Raw genomic sequence first — 15958 nt, forward strand, 5'->3', positions numbered from 1 at the left:
CTGGGATATATAGAGGGTATTTATAGGATTTGAAACCTCTGTAAGGGATAAGAACGATTGCTTATCCTCAAAAGTCTGAAAAGAAGTCAAAAACTAAGCGCTAAAGTTGCAAACTAAGCAATTCTTGCTAGATTGGCAATACTCGAAAAAAAGGGCTCCCAATGGTGAACTAATTCCCTTAAAAGTGTTCATATGGTGGCTACTCTACCATTGGGTCACACTAGTACTGACTTGCTCCACCATCGGATATCCCGGAGCCACCTCGAACATGGTTGCTTCATAAGAAAGCCATCTAGAAACTCAAAGTTAGTAGGTTCTCAGGGACCAAATGCTCAAAGTTTGAGAGAGTTGCTGGATATAAGGTGAATGCTCCTGATCAACTTCAAAGGGCGCCTCTAGAGACATTCTATGCTGTTGTCAGAATGCCAAGAGATCAGTAGCACTAAGAACTGAACAAGACCACAACAAGACAATGTCAGTGAAGAAAGGCCAGGCAAATGATGGACAGATTAGCCTACCAAACCAAGGCTGATGTAAACTTCATTTGCCTTTGCCTATGCTACACAGGGAGAGGAGGCGAGGCAAGGAAGAAGGGGAAGCTGGAGCAGAATTTAAAACATCAGTCTAAGCTTGCAATCATAGGCACTCATTCTTGAAGTGACAAACAACTTAAATTTGATCAGAAGTCTGAGAACAAAGACAAGCATACAGACATGAAAAGGCACCTTCCCTGCAGGCCAGCTTGAGAACAACAGATTTCCGAGGCAGGTGAACCTTCCTCAGCTTGTGGACCCAAAACTCTCTGCATCATTCCACGGTCCAATGAACAAGAAACGGTGCAAATTTTTACCCAAAGAGAGTGACAGAGAGCTGTTTTTTATTTCAATTTGCTTTCCTCAATATTTATCATGACGAGAAATGTTGGCAGATAAAGGGCCAGACTGCAAATCCCTTATTTCATTGACAGACTCAAATTTCTCTTGTTACAATTTGAAGGAAAATCTGATTGACAGCTGTCATTGAACATAACAGTACTGATCAGGGTTCAGGTTGCATCTTCTCGCATTCATCTCGTATCGACTGAAATAAAACAGAGGAGAGGTATCTCTCACCAAAGCTTGGGAAGACAACCTGAAACCAACCAAATTGTTAAATAAAATTTGGGCTTGATAAGGATGCTCAAGCATATGATCTATATTGGGATGGTTTGCGTGTTTGCAGGTCTGTATATGTTTCTGCTAATATGCATACATATGTATGTATGTACATTTATTTGTATTTGTAGGTGCATATGTATGTATATATATGTGAATTGTATGCTTGAACGTGTGCATGTCTGTGTATGTAGTCACATGAAAAGTGTACACGAGTCAACTTGTAGGTATGAAGCTGATTTGAGAAGGGAATGCCAGTATGCAAAATAAAGATCTGCATTAAGTTTTGTCAGAATACACCTGCTATGTTCCCAACTCAAACTCAGAATTTTCATTTATAAACAGTGCATAAGTGGGTTTTTGTAGTTCTGCATCAACATCAAGCCCATGGGGATCAATCAAATATCAACAATTCCATCCAATCGTACAATACGAGATATCATGCATTTTTTAAGGAGTGTAAATGCTACAATATCGAACAACTTAAAGGTAACCACATTATTGGCCATTATTCTTTTAGAAATTCGTTGCATATACTTGAAAAAATGTCATCTGATAATTAAATTGCAAGCACCGTACATTGTTGTTATCCATGTATGTTTTTCATTTGTTTCATGATTTGTGATGAATGTAGATGTATATCTCACATCTCATCTATGTTTCTTTGAATGAACGCATTAGCAGAGGAAACATAGCATAGGATCTGATGGATTTCACCTCAACCTTTTTGTATTCAGCTTTAGCTTCAGACGTGAGTATTCTTAGTTCCTCACATCTTTTAAGAGTAATAGCTCCTGTCTATATTCGCATTAGTTTTCTTTTTTTTCATCCACCATTCATCATCTGGTCCATTAAAAGTCAGCTTATTTATGTATTAGGATTTGTCCCCTACCGTTCTTGCTTGTGCATTTATTGAAATCATTCATCCACTTTCAATTTAGAGAGCTGAAAAATATGAACATACTGCAATAAGTTTCCCAGCATTTTCTGGTCTCTTTGCAACTTTCATAGCAGCAGCAGCCGCTGCTCCAGAAGATATGCCAACCTGCATAAATAGATCAGAAATTAACAAATGAGTGAATTCATGCATATAAGCACACCATTGTTTGTGTTAAGTATTTGATGCTGCACTACAATATAAGAAGAGTAAAAATTACGTCACAAGTTTATTTTTCTTTCGTCCACTTTTGCATTAACAATCCTTTGTATCGTTAACATTTGTTATAGCTCAGAAGAAAGATACCTCCGTTGTATCAATTAGCATCCTTGTTGTTAGAAACCATGGACACAGCACATTTGTGGCCATTTGAATCACGAAAAAGCATATCCTTAAACTAAAAGTTTAGCCCGAAAACCTATCTTTTACTTGCTAACTAGTACAGCCAAAAATATTTTCTTTTCTGAAAAGGGAAAATACCTATGAAAAAGTATGTTTCTTTTCATAACACATTATGGAAATTGCCGATGGAGATTGACCTAGGTAACTCCACAAATATTCATTCCCACCCAGATCTAAATGCAATGAGCTGAAGAGATTCATAGTGTTAGGACTACAAATACATTGGAGGGGTTGAAATTCAAGGTTCTGATAACGATAAAGAAGTCATATCAAAAGTCAAATTAATGTTCTAAAAGCACTTTCATCTTTCAAGTTCCGTCCACAACATTTACACAAAGCAAAGCTATTGAGGTTGCATTTGCAGAAAAAGTATTGGTGGGCATTTCTCTCTATGTACCAGGGGAAAATATAATGCTACTAATTATCATCTTTAGCATGCCATGAAGCACAAAAGGACATGGGCATAATCATGTAATCCAAGTAGATGATTAACAATCAGATGCATGGTGAAGCTTTAGCCAGACCTTATCCAGAATGCTAACACATGACACTTACCAGCAGTCCTTCCTGAAGAGCTAACTGCTTTGCCGTCTCAACAGCTTCATCACTGAATATCTGTAATACAGTATGCATAAATGACGAATACCAACATTAGTAAGCATCAGAAGTAGCAGCTGGATGGATTGTAGCCCAAATATTCTTTATAAACACTTCCATAATCTTTGATTCATTTTTTCCCCTGCATTCACCCTATATTTCCTTCTTTCTTACTTTCCTTTTTCCAAAAAAAAGGCAGAAGAATTGTGTGGAGCAAAGATAACAAAAGATCAGACAGTAAGTAAAAAAACAAATATGAAATCATATCATACCATGTGTCTCATCAACAGAAATCAACACCCATAATTGAAAGAACCACTATCATTATTAGATCTGCAGCTCGGCCCACTCCTCGATTGATCTTGCCAATCAAAATTGCCTCGCCAACTAAAAGTGGCACCTCTACCCAACTCCACCGTGATGGCGACAACAGCAAGGACTGGAGAGGCATCAGTTGATGTTGAGTGTCCTATCTTTGACAAGGTTGCAAATCTTGGTGGAGAAGGATAGGGCAGCAGAGGTTTGTGGATCGGAAAGACAAGGAGCTTGGAGACGGGGGCTCCCTTGGAGGCAATCATGGCAGCCATCATTAGGGATCAAGATATAGCATGAGGAGAGGGTATGGTATTGAAGCTTCTAGTGAAGATGTGGAAGGGAAGTTTGTGTTCTAGAGGAGCACGCAGCAAGTGGAGCCACGCACATGTCTCACGGAGCGTCTGATCAAAATCGGACGAGGTTGCATGGTTCAAGCTAAGACTTTCGGCCAGTCAGGCCTATTCTGGTTGGGCCCAAGCTTTTGACCTAGTCAAGCTTAATTCGATCAGCCTTAACTAGGCTTCGGTCGGGGCCCGAGTTATATTCGGGCCTAAGGTTGGAAATTTTTTTTCAAGCCTGAGCCCGACCTAAAACCTTAACAAAACTTTGGGCCCAATCTAGGCCTAACTAAAACCTGAACTAGGTCAACCTAGTTTCAACTCTGTAGCAATTAGCAAGTGAACACCGGAACCTAAGACTCCTCTTTCCGTAGAGTGGCAGAAAGAAGACGCTTAGGCAATGTTTTGTTGCGGGCTATCTAGGGGTTAAAGTTGTGTTATCCCACTAAACCCCCCCCCCCCCCCCCCCCCCCAACAACACACACACAAGCAAGGCTACTTTTGCATGGGTTAAAGTTGGTCCATCGACACCAAAAAGTTAACTTCAGCGGAGTAATATTATGTCACTCAAGAGGGTGAAATAATATCGACCCTTTGCGTACTCTCCTGCCCTCCCTTCTCTTTCTTACTTGCTCACCTTTTTCCACAACTTATCCCGCTAACCCCCAAAACTTCAACCAAACTAGGTATTTATTAAGTTAAGGAAAAATGAATCTTGAAGCATTCAATGAGGGTTAGTAGCTAACATGACCCTAGAGTTCAACCAAATTTTCTATCACTTCACACATGTCCACCTATTTCCTTCTTGCTTAATCTAATTTTCCAAAAAGTTGCACAAGTTCCGGCATAAGAAAGCTCTCAAATGCTTCCAAAAGCTTCATCATCACCATGAGATCCAGAAAAGAAAATTCTTTCAAATAGATAGAATATCAATATAGCCTGAAGGCCAAGTGTCTACTATAGACTACCTATTTTTAAAATATAATGATAACAAGATACAACTTATTACCAGAGGGATAAAAACTCTGATGCCAAAAATCTTTTTAGTGCTTAGTGTTACAAAAGCCACAGCAGGAAACACATGCTAAAAAGAGCATATAAACGAGAAGTAGGAAGGGAGAAATGAGGGTTAGGAAAGCTTCCCAAAGCAAGAAACAGGAAACAACAACTTACAAGATTAACATGCAAAAACTAGTGAGAATTTCATCAAAAACCATAGAGAGAACCTTGGACTAGTTTGTACTCTTATCTTGTGAACACTCTATAAACTGTCTTTTAATATTTGATAATTTCATCACTAGACCTTTGCTATTATGTGCTTGTTTCCAACATCTAGTTGTTCTCAGAAAACTAAATTGAACTCGCTTCCAAACACTTCACATAAGAAAACTAAATTGTGAAGGAAGGATATTTACCAGTCAATATGCTTTCTATTAATTAATGAAAGATCCACCTGTGTCTAGATTATGATTTCAAAAACCACCGGAATGGGATGGTACGACTGGTATCATACAGATAGTTAGGCCAATAATAAATATATAGAGGGCCGTTTCAGCAATTTGAAATATATGAGTTTTTCATATGCTAATATCTAGGTAGAGTCAGTATGAGGCAACATTTTAATTTTGAGAGTAACTTGGGTTGCTTCCCCCTCCCTGTCACCCCAATATCCCCCAAGCTAACCAACTTAAATGCAATTTCTTTAAAATAGTCTGTGAACTAAGGATGTATTTGTTTTCATATCACCCAATTACCAAGCTGTCAACTAAGACCCCCTTAAAGGAGTTTTCCTGGTATATGGTAAAAATTGCTAATCACACCAATTCAATTAAAATAATCAAATTACAGAATATGTTTAATATGAAAATTTGGGTCTACACATGTGAGAGCAAAAGAATTGTTGATATGAGAATATAGTTCGCACAATGGTATCAAGGAACGAGATGAGGCTAAGACAGCTGTAATAAAAATAGGTCAAACCAGTGGAACTAGAAATGTGAACAGGATACAAAGTAGCAAGGAGACAGTATCCGAAGATACAATTAACCTTTTGCTGCTTGTATCTAATGGAGCTATAGGGAGAATAGCAGGATGAGGAGCAAAGTATAGCTTGAAAATCAAAGGACAATATGCTTATATTCGATATAAGTCTTTCAGTATCAACACAGTGCAAGCAGATAAACAGTTTGCAACAGATTCAACACCTTTCATGCATGTGTCTAAGGGACAATAGCACAATTTTGTAGAGGGCAATTGAGGAGGTGTTCGCCCAAAATTGCACAAAAGAGTGGAAGCTGATGAAATGGGGATATAGATGAACACATTGGAAAAAATTGACTGCAGTTTGGTATGTGCAAAGAGTTGGATTTTAAAATCCTTTTGATGGTATGAAACAGATTGAAATTATATTCAGTAAGCATGAGATCTATTTATAACAAGGCATATAAGGAATAAAACAAGCTCGAACCTCTATAATTTCATCAACTACTTCATGGTCTAAATTCCTTGGTACGAAACCTGCCCCAATGCCTTGAATCTTGTGTGGACCTGCAAGAGTAAGACCCCGGAAATAAGGAGAAGGGGAAGAAGTAAAGGAAATGCTCTTGCTCTTAGCTTATACCAGGCTTTCCCCCTGAAAGTATATTGCTTTCAGCAGGTTCAATTCCAATAACCTGCAGAACTTAGAAAACATGTAATGAGAATTACGAATTACAAATGATAAACAAACCACAGAATTAGAAACTAAAAAAAGACACAAGGCACCTTTATGTTAGGATTTTTGCTCTTCAAGAAATGCCCAACACCAGATATAGTTCCACCAGTTCCAATTCCAGCAACAAATATGTCCACTTTCCCTCTTGTATCTTCCCAGATTTCTGGACCAGTAGTCTCATAGTGTACCTGCATCAAGGACATGAAGAACCAGAGAGAAACAGTCAGGAATGCTCTATATAAGGCCATACAGAAAAGACAGCAAACTGGATTCTGCTTCTGTTTCACCTTCGGATTTGCAGGATTGTCAAACTGCTGAAGCATGTAGGCATTTGGTGTGTTCTTTAAAATCTCTTCAGCCTTTTGAACTGCTCCCTTCATGCCCTTGGCAGAATCTGTAAGGACAAGTTCTGCCCCGAAAGCTTTCAACAGAACTCGTCTTTCAATGCTCATTGATGCAGGCATTGTCAGGATCAGTTTATATCCTTTAGCAGCAGCAATAAAGGCAAGCCCAATGCCTGTGTTCCCACTTGTTGGTTCCACCAGAATACTCTTGAAACAGGAAGTTTAAAGATAGAAGCTCAACAATTAATAAATCATAAGAATTCTAATGATAATGATGAGTCATGGTGATCTGAAAGAAAGTGGAAGAAGAAGAAGAATAAGTTATATATCCTTTCATGAACTTTCAGTCACCAATTATTCTTAGGAAGAGAAAAAAAAGAGAGATCAAAGAAACGACAAAGTCATAGTTCGCAGTCATTTTTTATTTTTTCTAAAAGATTGAAGATGTAAAAGTAAGTCATCTAGAATCAGCAACTAGCATGTTTTGCCAAAACCGAAGTTGTTATCTGATCTTCAGCCCGCTACTTCTGCAATTTTTTTTATATCTAACCTTCTAGAATGTCAAGAAAATCCCAGTAATAAAGACATAAACATTATGCATTCAATTAGCATTAAAGTTAACGAATTTAATATGTTGAACTGATACTACAGGCTCAAATAATTATCTTATTCAGAAAGCTGAGAGAAACACATCTTAAAAGAATGCATGAAAAAGTAGCAAAAATCAATAGTTACCTTCCCAGGGGTTATAAGCCCCTTCTCCTCAGCATCAGCTATCATACTGTAGCCTATCCTGGTGATAAGTTAAAAAATTCACACATTTAGTCAGTTTGATTAAAAATTCACACAAAAAGTAAAAATAAAGATAAAAATTTACCTGTCTTTAACACTGCAACATGGCTCCATAATCTCAAGCTTGGCGGCAATATTGGCAACACATCCCTTCAAAATATTATTTAGATATACCATCGGAGTCTTCCCGATAAGCTGCAAGAAAGCAGTGACTAAACACTTGAGGAATAATCAAGATCCATTTCAGTAATAATGTGATGGATTGTGAAGAAAGTCCAGACATAAACTCATCTGCTTTATCATGCACGGGATCTTTAAGTATCAATGTTGAAATGATAAGAAGCATTATGGTGTTAATTGTGAAGTGCTATGTAGCATCGCAAGATTATGACACCTGGATGTATGTACTTGTCTTTTATTTAAGAGCATCTTTGACAACATATGAATCCAGTGGAATTGCATAAAAGTTGAAGTACTGAAACAAATCCTTAACAACATTTTTTTCCTTTCTGCCTTTTAACAAATCCTTAACAGCAGTTTTTTCCTTTCTGGCTTTTAACAATCTTATAAAAGCTTTCTTACCCTCAACATAGTGGACTTAATACAGTCTTTTCAGCTATCCAATTTGGTGCATTCCCCTTCTTTCACAGCCTCAAGTAAGCTGGTTCCTATAGTTGATTCTTAGATTATTGCTCAGATTCTAACCTATCTCTCAAGGCACATGCTCCATATCTATGATCAGATTTTTGTTGAAATTCTATGGTACATTGAGATGCCATTTTTTGGGTGTTATAGCAATTTAGTGACCCCTGATCTGCTGAATTTGTTGGCATCAGATCAGACCTAATTCTTTGTAAATGCTTTTTCCACTACCATGTATCTTATCTTAGGAAGGAGACTTTGCTGGTCAGCCAGTTTATTGTATGCTAATAACATCTGCATTCCTCCTAATTACAACTCTTAGGTTCTGGACAGGGGTCAAGATTGGTTCTTGTAGAGGAGGAGGATATCGTACTACTCGGATGGAGTCAGACCACTAGATTGGCGCATCAATTACCTCTCTCTGCAATTATAGAAATCAGTTCAGGAAGATAAACAAGTTCCTATCTGACATTGGGTTGAAGGAGGATGGATTTCAAAATTGACTTGGGCCTAGCTGATGAGAAATTACAGGACTCGGTTTAATGAATAAGGTAGAATTTATCAAAAGAAAAGAAATAATCATACAATTTATTTATAAATCCAAAGGGTACTGGGATGATAAAATTCGTGTTATAAAAATAGGGGGGTTTTTCGTGGAGTTGGGGGGAGGGGGGGAGGTTCCATATTTTTCAGTTCTTTTCTTTATAAGAATGAAAGTCCCCTCACAAGTTGCAAGATGATGACAAACAATAGGAAGTTCAATGACGTTGAGGGAGGGAGGGGGAAGATGTTCCACATTTTTCAGTTATTTTCTTTGTAAGAATAATATCAGCTCATCACACTTGCAAGTTCCAAGATGATGACAAAAAATAGGCAGTTTGATGAAGTAATTGGTGCATCTAAGTTCTGATTGAAAACTTGATGCACCAAATTTTTGATATGCATATCCTTCATTATAAAGAATGATAAGTTTAATAAACACAATTTTCACAGATACACTATACAATAATAGATAATGATAAATTAGAAAGAAAAATGATGAAGATGCTTAAAGTTCCTGAAATTATATTAGTAAACAGACATTTAAAAGGCTAGGCAGCTCAAGTGTTTAATTAAATGACTTGAGAAACATCGGTAGATATGCATCAGCTTTCACAATATGTTTGGCTTATTCATCCACTATGAACGAGCATATCTTGAAATGTATTGACCTAAGTATACTTTCAGATAGCTGTCAAACCATCAGATCTCCATCAAAACAGATTCTCGGTCAAATTTCTCGTTGCCAAAATATAGTTCTTAATTTCATTACAATTGTTGCTGGAAATTGGACCCGGGGGCCGCCGCGAAGCCGGGGAAGGAGGGGCTTCCGCCGCAGGGGCGGCGGTCGGCGGCGCTCCGACTGGTGGCGTCCTCCTGGAGGGGCTGAGCTCCGCCGCTGGGAGGGTGGTCGACGGTGCGCCGGCTGGTGGCGTCCTCCTGGAGGGGCAGAGCTCCGCCGCTGGAAGGGTGGTCGACGGTGCGCCGGCTGGTCGCGTCCTCCACTGTGGGGTGCGAGTCCTGCAGGAAGAACCGGTGGCCGGGCTCCCCGGCGCCGGCCCTCCGATGCCTAAGTCAGAGGGGGCCAATATGTGGAGAGAGCAGGGAAGCCCGTATGTGGAGAAGACAGAGAGAATATTTGGATAAAATCAAGAGGATCAGTTTCCTCAATTGTCTGTGTTGTTTACTTCTTTCCACCCGGTCTAGGAGGGTTCTCTCCGGCTTCGGGTTTTTCCTCCCGTTTTGGTCCTCCCTCCCTTTTCCCCCCAGGTTTCCTTTTATAGGAGGATTTTTGTTACCTGGGAGGTGACAGGAGGTTTGTCCTGTTTTGTAATAATTGGGCACGATTTGGCCCATTAATGGCGTGGTGGAAAATAAGGCCGAATCAGACCGGAACCAGGGTGTTGTCACGGTCGATCGGACCTGTTGGGGTGGTTGAACCGCCGGCCGTGGTGGGCCTGGGGTCCGTGGATGGTAAGTGCATTTATTACCAAGTGAACCGGCGGTCAGGGAGAGCCATACGCTTTGATGGTTCAGTGATCCGGAGATCGCCTTGAGCCGTGTTCATTAAATGACTGAATGCATCGGAGACTTGAGGGGGTCTCATGCATTAATGGCAGGTCGTGCCGAATACCTGCGGAGATCTTATGCCTTGATGGCTTGGAGATAGCGGCAGGTTGTAGTGGAGTTGTCAGGTCCCTTAGAGGGTTAGGTGGAAATTGGATATTTGGCTAAGGCATGGGCTTGGCCTGCTGTGCTCGGCCTTCTGGTCTCGGCTCTCTGGTCTCGGCTCTCTGGTCTATGAGCTCGAGAGCGGAAGAGCTCGATCACTTAGGATGAGCTCGAGAGCGGAAGAGCCCGATCACTTAGGATGAGCTCGAGAGCGGAAGAGCCCGATCACTTAGGATGAGCTCGAGAGCGGAAGAGCCCGATCACTTAGGATGAGCTCGAGAGCGGAAGAGCCCGATCACTTAGGATGAGCTCGAGAGCGGAAGAGCTCAATCACTTAGGATGAGCTCGAGCTTGCTGATGGATTTGGGTGCTATAATTACATTTGTGGGGTGGTCCATTTTTCCACCAACACTACCCCCCGACTTCCGAGTCCGAGCTGCTTTTTGGCTCGGGCGAAGGAAGTAGTTCAGTCATCGATCGTCCTGGTGCTGTGAGCGTTCTTACACCAAGGCGACTGAAGACGCTTTTTCTGCTCGGAGTCCGTTCTTTGGGGACGTCGGCAGAGAAGAATCCAAGTAAAGATAAATGAGAATGTAAAGACATTAAATGAATGGGTACCTTGTACCGTGTGCGTCCTTGCGCCGAGGCGACTGAAGACGCTTCTCTGCTCGGACTCCGTTCTTTGGGGACGTCGGCAGAGAAAAGTCCAAGAATAAAATAATGTAAAGACATTAAATAAATGGGTACCTGGTACTAAGTGTGTCCCTGCGCCGAGGCGACTGAAGACGCTCCTCTGCTCGGAGTCCGTTCTTTGGGGACGTCGGCAGAGAAATCCAAGAATAGAGAATGAGCCGAGCTTGTTGGGCCAATGAAGACCACATCCCAACGTATTGGTTCAGCCCGATAAATCGGGGCATCTCGACGTCTCGAGGCATCCCGGCCGAGGCCGGGGTAGGAGCACGAGCCGAGCTCGTCCGGTCAGAGAGGACCGCTACTCATAGCCGATGGAGCACGAGCCGAGCTCGTCGGTGGAAGCCGATGGAGAACGAGCCGAGCTCGTCTGGTCAGAGAGGACCGCAACTCATCTCGACGTCTCGAGCTTCCCTATAGCCGGGGCATCCCGACGTCTCGGGGCATCCCGACGGATCGGGGCATCCCGACGTCTCGGGGCATCCCGACCGTGGTCAGGGTAGGCGAACGAGCCGAGCTCGTCTGGTCAGAGAGGACCGCAACTCATAGTCGGGGAGCACGAGCCGAGCTCGACGGTGGAAGCCGATGGAGAACGAGCCGAGCTCGTCTGGTCACTTAAGACCGCACCCCGACGTCTCGGGCCATCCCGACGAATCGGGGCATCCCGTTGTGGCAGGGCATCCCAATATATTGGGGCATCCTGACGTCTCAGGGCATCCCGACGGATCGGGGCATCCCGACGTCTCGGGGCATCCTGACCGTGGTCAGGGTAGGAGAACGAGCCGAGCTCGTCTGGTCAGAGAGGACCGCAACTCATAGTCGGGGAGCACGAGCCGAGCTCGACGGTGAAAGCCGATGGAGAACGAGCCGAGCTCGTCTGGTCACTTAAGACCGCACCCCGACGTCTCGGGCCATCCCGACGAATCGGGGCATCCCGTTGTGGCAGGGCATCCCAATATATTGGGGCATCCTGACGTCTCAGGGCATCCCGACGGATCGGGGCATCCTGACCGTGGTCAGGATAGGAGAACGAGCCGAGCTCGTCTGGTCAGAGAGGACCGCAACTCATAGTCGGGGAGCACGAGCCGAGCTCGACGGTGGAAGCCGATGGAGAACGAGCCGAGCTCGTCTGGTCACTTAAGACCGCACCCCGACGTCTCGGGCCATCCCGACGAATCGGGGCATCCCGTTGTGGCAGGGCATCCCAATATATTGGGGCATCCTGACGTCTCAGGGCATCCCGACGGATCGGGGCATCCCGACGTCTCGGGGCATCCTGACCGTGGTCAGGGTAGGAGAACGAGCCGAGCTCGTCTGGTCAGAGAGGACCGCAACTCATAGTCGGGGAGCACGAGCCGAGCTCGACGGTGAAAGCCGATGGAGAACGAGCCGAGCTCGTCTGGTCACTTAAGACCGCACCCCGACGTCTCGGGCCATCCCGACGAATCGGGGCATCCCATTGTGGCAGGGCATCCCAATATATTGGGGCATCCTGACGTCTCAGGGCATCCTGACCGTGGTCAGGGTAGGAGAACGAGCCGAGCTCGTTGGCTAACCTGAAAATAGATAAAATATTGAATTTATTTGAAGCCAAAGTGGCGTCCTGTACCTTTTGGAGATATTTTGATAGCTCTCGAGCTTCGAAGTCCCTCAGGACTTGGTTCGGCACCGGCCTTCTTTGGCTTGATTTTTTAGGTGTTTTGCGCTCGGGTTTCTGAGCTCGGTCTGCATGAGCTCGACGGGGGCTTCAGTGATGGCGACGCTCTGAAAGGGGAGCAATGTCGCGGGCGCCGTCCCAAGGACTTACGCCCGTAAGGAGGGAGTACATGCTGGTTTCTTGCTTGCTGCCGGAAGACAGAAGACTTGGAAGGATAATGGGATTTAATGGGGCTGTACCCTTTGTCACAGAGGCTTACAATCCCATTTTAAAGCTCCATAACTCTCCTTCTCCAGACCTCAGCTTTTATTTCTCTTTCCCCCCAACTCGTTAACGTGAGACTTGGACTACTACTTCTCACTGGTTGCCCCCACATACGTCGTTGCAGCGGGAGCCATGCCTGATTCGAGATGGCTCGGGAGTCAGGAGAAAGTTTCTTCCTCTGCTTAACATGATTCCGTGGAGGCGGCACAGGAGGGGCCTCCACTTGTTGCAGGCTTTGGGCTGCAAATAGCTAGCGCTTGGACTTGCTGCACAAGCGCATCGAAGTGCTTGAGTTGGACTTGTGGAACTTGATCTACCGGAGATCTTGATGGTGAATTTTGGACTGAGCATTTGGGACTTGGAGCATGATACTCGAAGGGGAAACCCGCTTGTAGGGGGCTCCGGTTGAACTGGAGCCGGAGGAGGCGGTGCCGTTGGGATGCCCCTGGGTTGCAAGCTTTGGACAGCGGTAGCCAATGCTTGCACTTGTTGCACCAGGGCATCAAACTGCTCCGGCCGAACTTGATGAACTGACTCAGCCGGAGGTGGTGAGTTCCGGACGGAATGCTCAGGACTGGGTGGAGGACGTCGAGAGGCATTGGAAGCCCCTTTGCTTCTTAGCTTCATGGCAGCGAACTCGGGCCCTTCCTCTAGCGCCAACTGTTGCTGGAAATTGGACCCGGGGACCGCCGCGAAGCCGGAAAAGGAGGGGCTTCCGCCGCAGGGGCGGCGGTCGGCGGCGCTCCGACTGGTGGCGTCCTCCTGGAGGGGCTGAGCTCCGCCGCTGGGAGGGTGGTCGACGGTGCGCCGGCTGGTGGCGTCCTCCTGGAGGGGCAGAGCTCCGCCGCTGGAAGGGTGGTCGACGGTGCGCCGGCTGGTCGCGTCCTCCACTGTGGGGTGCGAGTCCTGCAGGAAGAACCGGTGGCCGGGCTCCCCGGCGCCGGCCCTCCGATGCCTAAGTCAGAGGGGGCCAATATGTGGAGAGAGCAGGGAAGCCCGTATGTGGAGAAGACAGAGAGAATATTTGGATAAAATCAAGAGGATCAGTTTCCTCAATTGTCTGTGTTGTTTACTTCTTTCCACCCGGTCTAGGAGGGTTCTCTCCGGCTTTGGGTTTTTCCTCCCGTTTTGGTCCTCCCTCCCTTTTCCCCCCAGGTTTCCTTTTATAGGAGGATTTTTGTTACCTGGGAGGTGACAGGAGGTTTGTCCTGTTTTGTAATAATTGGGCACGATTTGGCCCATTAATGGCGTGGTGGAAAATAAGGCCGAATCAGACCGGAACCAGGGAGTTGTCACGGTCGATCGGACCTGTTGGGGTGGTTGAACCGCCGGCCGTGGTGGGCCTGGGGTCCGTGGATGGTAAGTGCATTTATTACCAAGTGAACCGGCGGTCAGGGAGAGCCATACGCTTTGATGGTTCAGTGATCCGGAGATCGCCTTGAGCCGTGTTCATTAAATGACTGAATACATCGGAGACTTGAGGGGGTCTCATGCATTAATGACAGGTCGTGCCGAATACCTGCGGAGATCTTATGCCTTAATGGCTTGGAGATAGCGGCAGGTTGTAGTGGAGTTGTCAGGTCCCTTAGAGGGTTAGGTGGAAATTGGATATTTGGCTAAGGCATGGGCTTGGCCTGCTGTGCTCGGCCTTCTGGTCTCGGCTCTCTGGTCTCGGCTCTCTGGTCTATGAGCTCGAGAGCGGAAGAGCTCGATCACTTAGGATGAGCTCGAGAGCGGAAGAGCCCGATCACTTAAGATGAGCTCGAGAGCGGAAGAGCCCGATCACTTAGGATGAGCTCGAGCTTGCTGATGGATTTGGGTGCTATAATTACATTTGTGGGGTGGTCCATTTTTCCACCAACAACAATTCTAACAACTATTCAGCCAACTAGTTGATATGGAAGCAAGAGAAAGAACCAAATAATGTCTATTGAACTGTAAGATAGATGCAATAAAGCAATTATCATTACGTAGCTGAAAATAAATAATTTTTACTAATCTTGCAATTTTTCAGACAGTTCTGATTGTCATGATCATTACCCATAGCATAATTTTCACACAAACATATACAAGCCAATAAATTCTCATTCACTGTCACTGCTAACGAACAAGAGAACACTAATTAAACGCTAAACTAGATGCTCCCAAATAACTTTTAAAAAAAAAAAACTAAAATTATCGATTCCAGATAAGATTTCACAAACGAAAGAATTAACTGACGTCACAATCGAATTAAAATAAGAGATTAATGAATCGCTTTCTAGTACCTGAGTGACGTCTTCAGCGACGTTGAGGCCTTCGATCTCCGTCTGGGGCTTCATAGAAACGGCTTTGCAGACGACGGGGGAGTGAGTCCAAGAGGGACAAGAAGCGATTCTTCGAACACCGATCGATGGAAGAGACTTCTTGAGAGATCGAGCTGGGAGGCGAGTGGGTCGAGATTGGATCAAGGGGAGGGGGATTTCTTGAGGCGATCGGGCTTGAGAGAGGAAGGAAGAGGCGATGCCGCTCGAGAGAGAAGCCATGGCTCTCGATTCGGATAGAGGAAATGGGAGAAGAAAGAAGAAGAATTTGTGGGCAAATCCCCGATGTCCCAAACCCCAGGATTCGGATAGATAAAGGAATTTTATTCCTCTTTTTATCTTTATTTATTCCTTTTTTATTTTTTTTTATCCAACTATTGTATTACTAAGCCGCCCCCGTGGTTGTAATAAAAGGGTAGAAACCGAGAAGGAATCCGGCTCAATGGGTTTTGTGGTGAACTGGTGGGCCCGAATCTGGAAGTGTTGGGGAAGGTATTGGGGAAACGAATCTTTCTTTTAATAGGTTTGTTTAAAAGTCAACGCGTCGCAGGACTACGGGAGCGGTGGACTCAGTGGGCTAGTCGTTGCTGAGGTTGGTC

At 44.5% G+C, this 15958-nt stretch overlaps 1 protein-coding gene across 1 annotated transcript; it reads right to left on the reverse strand.

Moving 5' to 3' along the window:
• Positions 1–843: 843 nt before the first annotated feature.
• LOC103715024 (cysteine synthase) lies at positions 844–15740 on the reverse strand. Its single transcript, XM_008802522.6, has 10 exons — positions 15324–15740; positions 7678–7787; positions 7536–7593; positions 6744–7007; positions 6507–6644; positions 6364–6415; positions 6211–6290; positions 3049–3108; positions 2119–2199; positions 844–1131 (listed from the first exon to the last, which is right to left on the reverse strand). Exons 1-10 carry the CDS (start codon positions 15579–15581, stop codon positions 1039–1041), a joined length of 1194 nt encoding a protein of 397 aa, XP_008800744.4. The 5' UTR covers positions 15582–15740; the 3' UTR covers positions 844–1038.
• Between the last annotated feature and the right edge of the window lie 218 nt (positions 15741–15958).

Source organism: Phoenix dactylifera, chromosome 4 (assembly GCF_051530095.1).
Source record: "Phoenix dactylifera cultivar Ajwa chromosome 4, Ajwa_hap1_PhDact_Kaust_v1.1, whole genome shotgun sequence".
Lineage (NCBI taxonomy): Eukaryota > Viridiplantae > Streptophyta > Magnoliopsida > Arecales > Arecaceae > Phoenix > Phoenix dactylifera.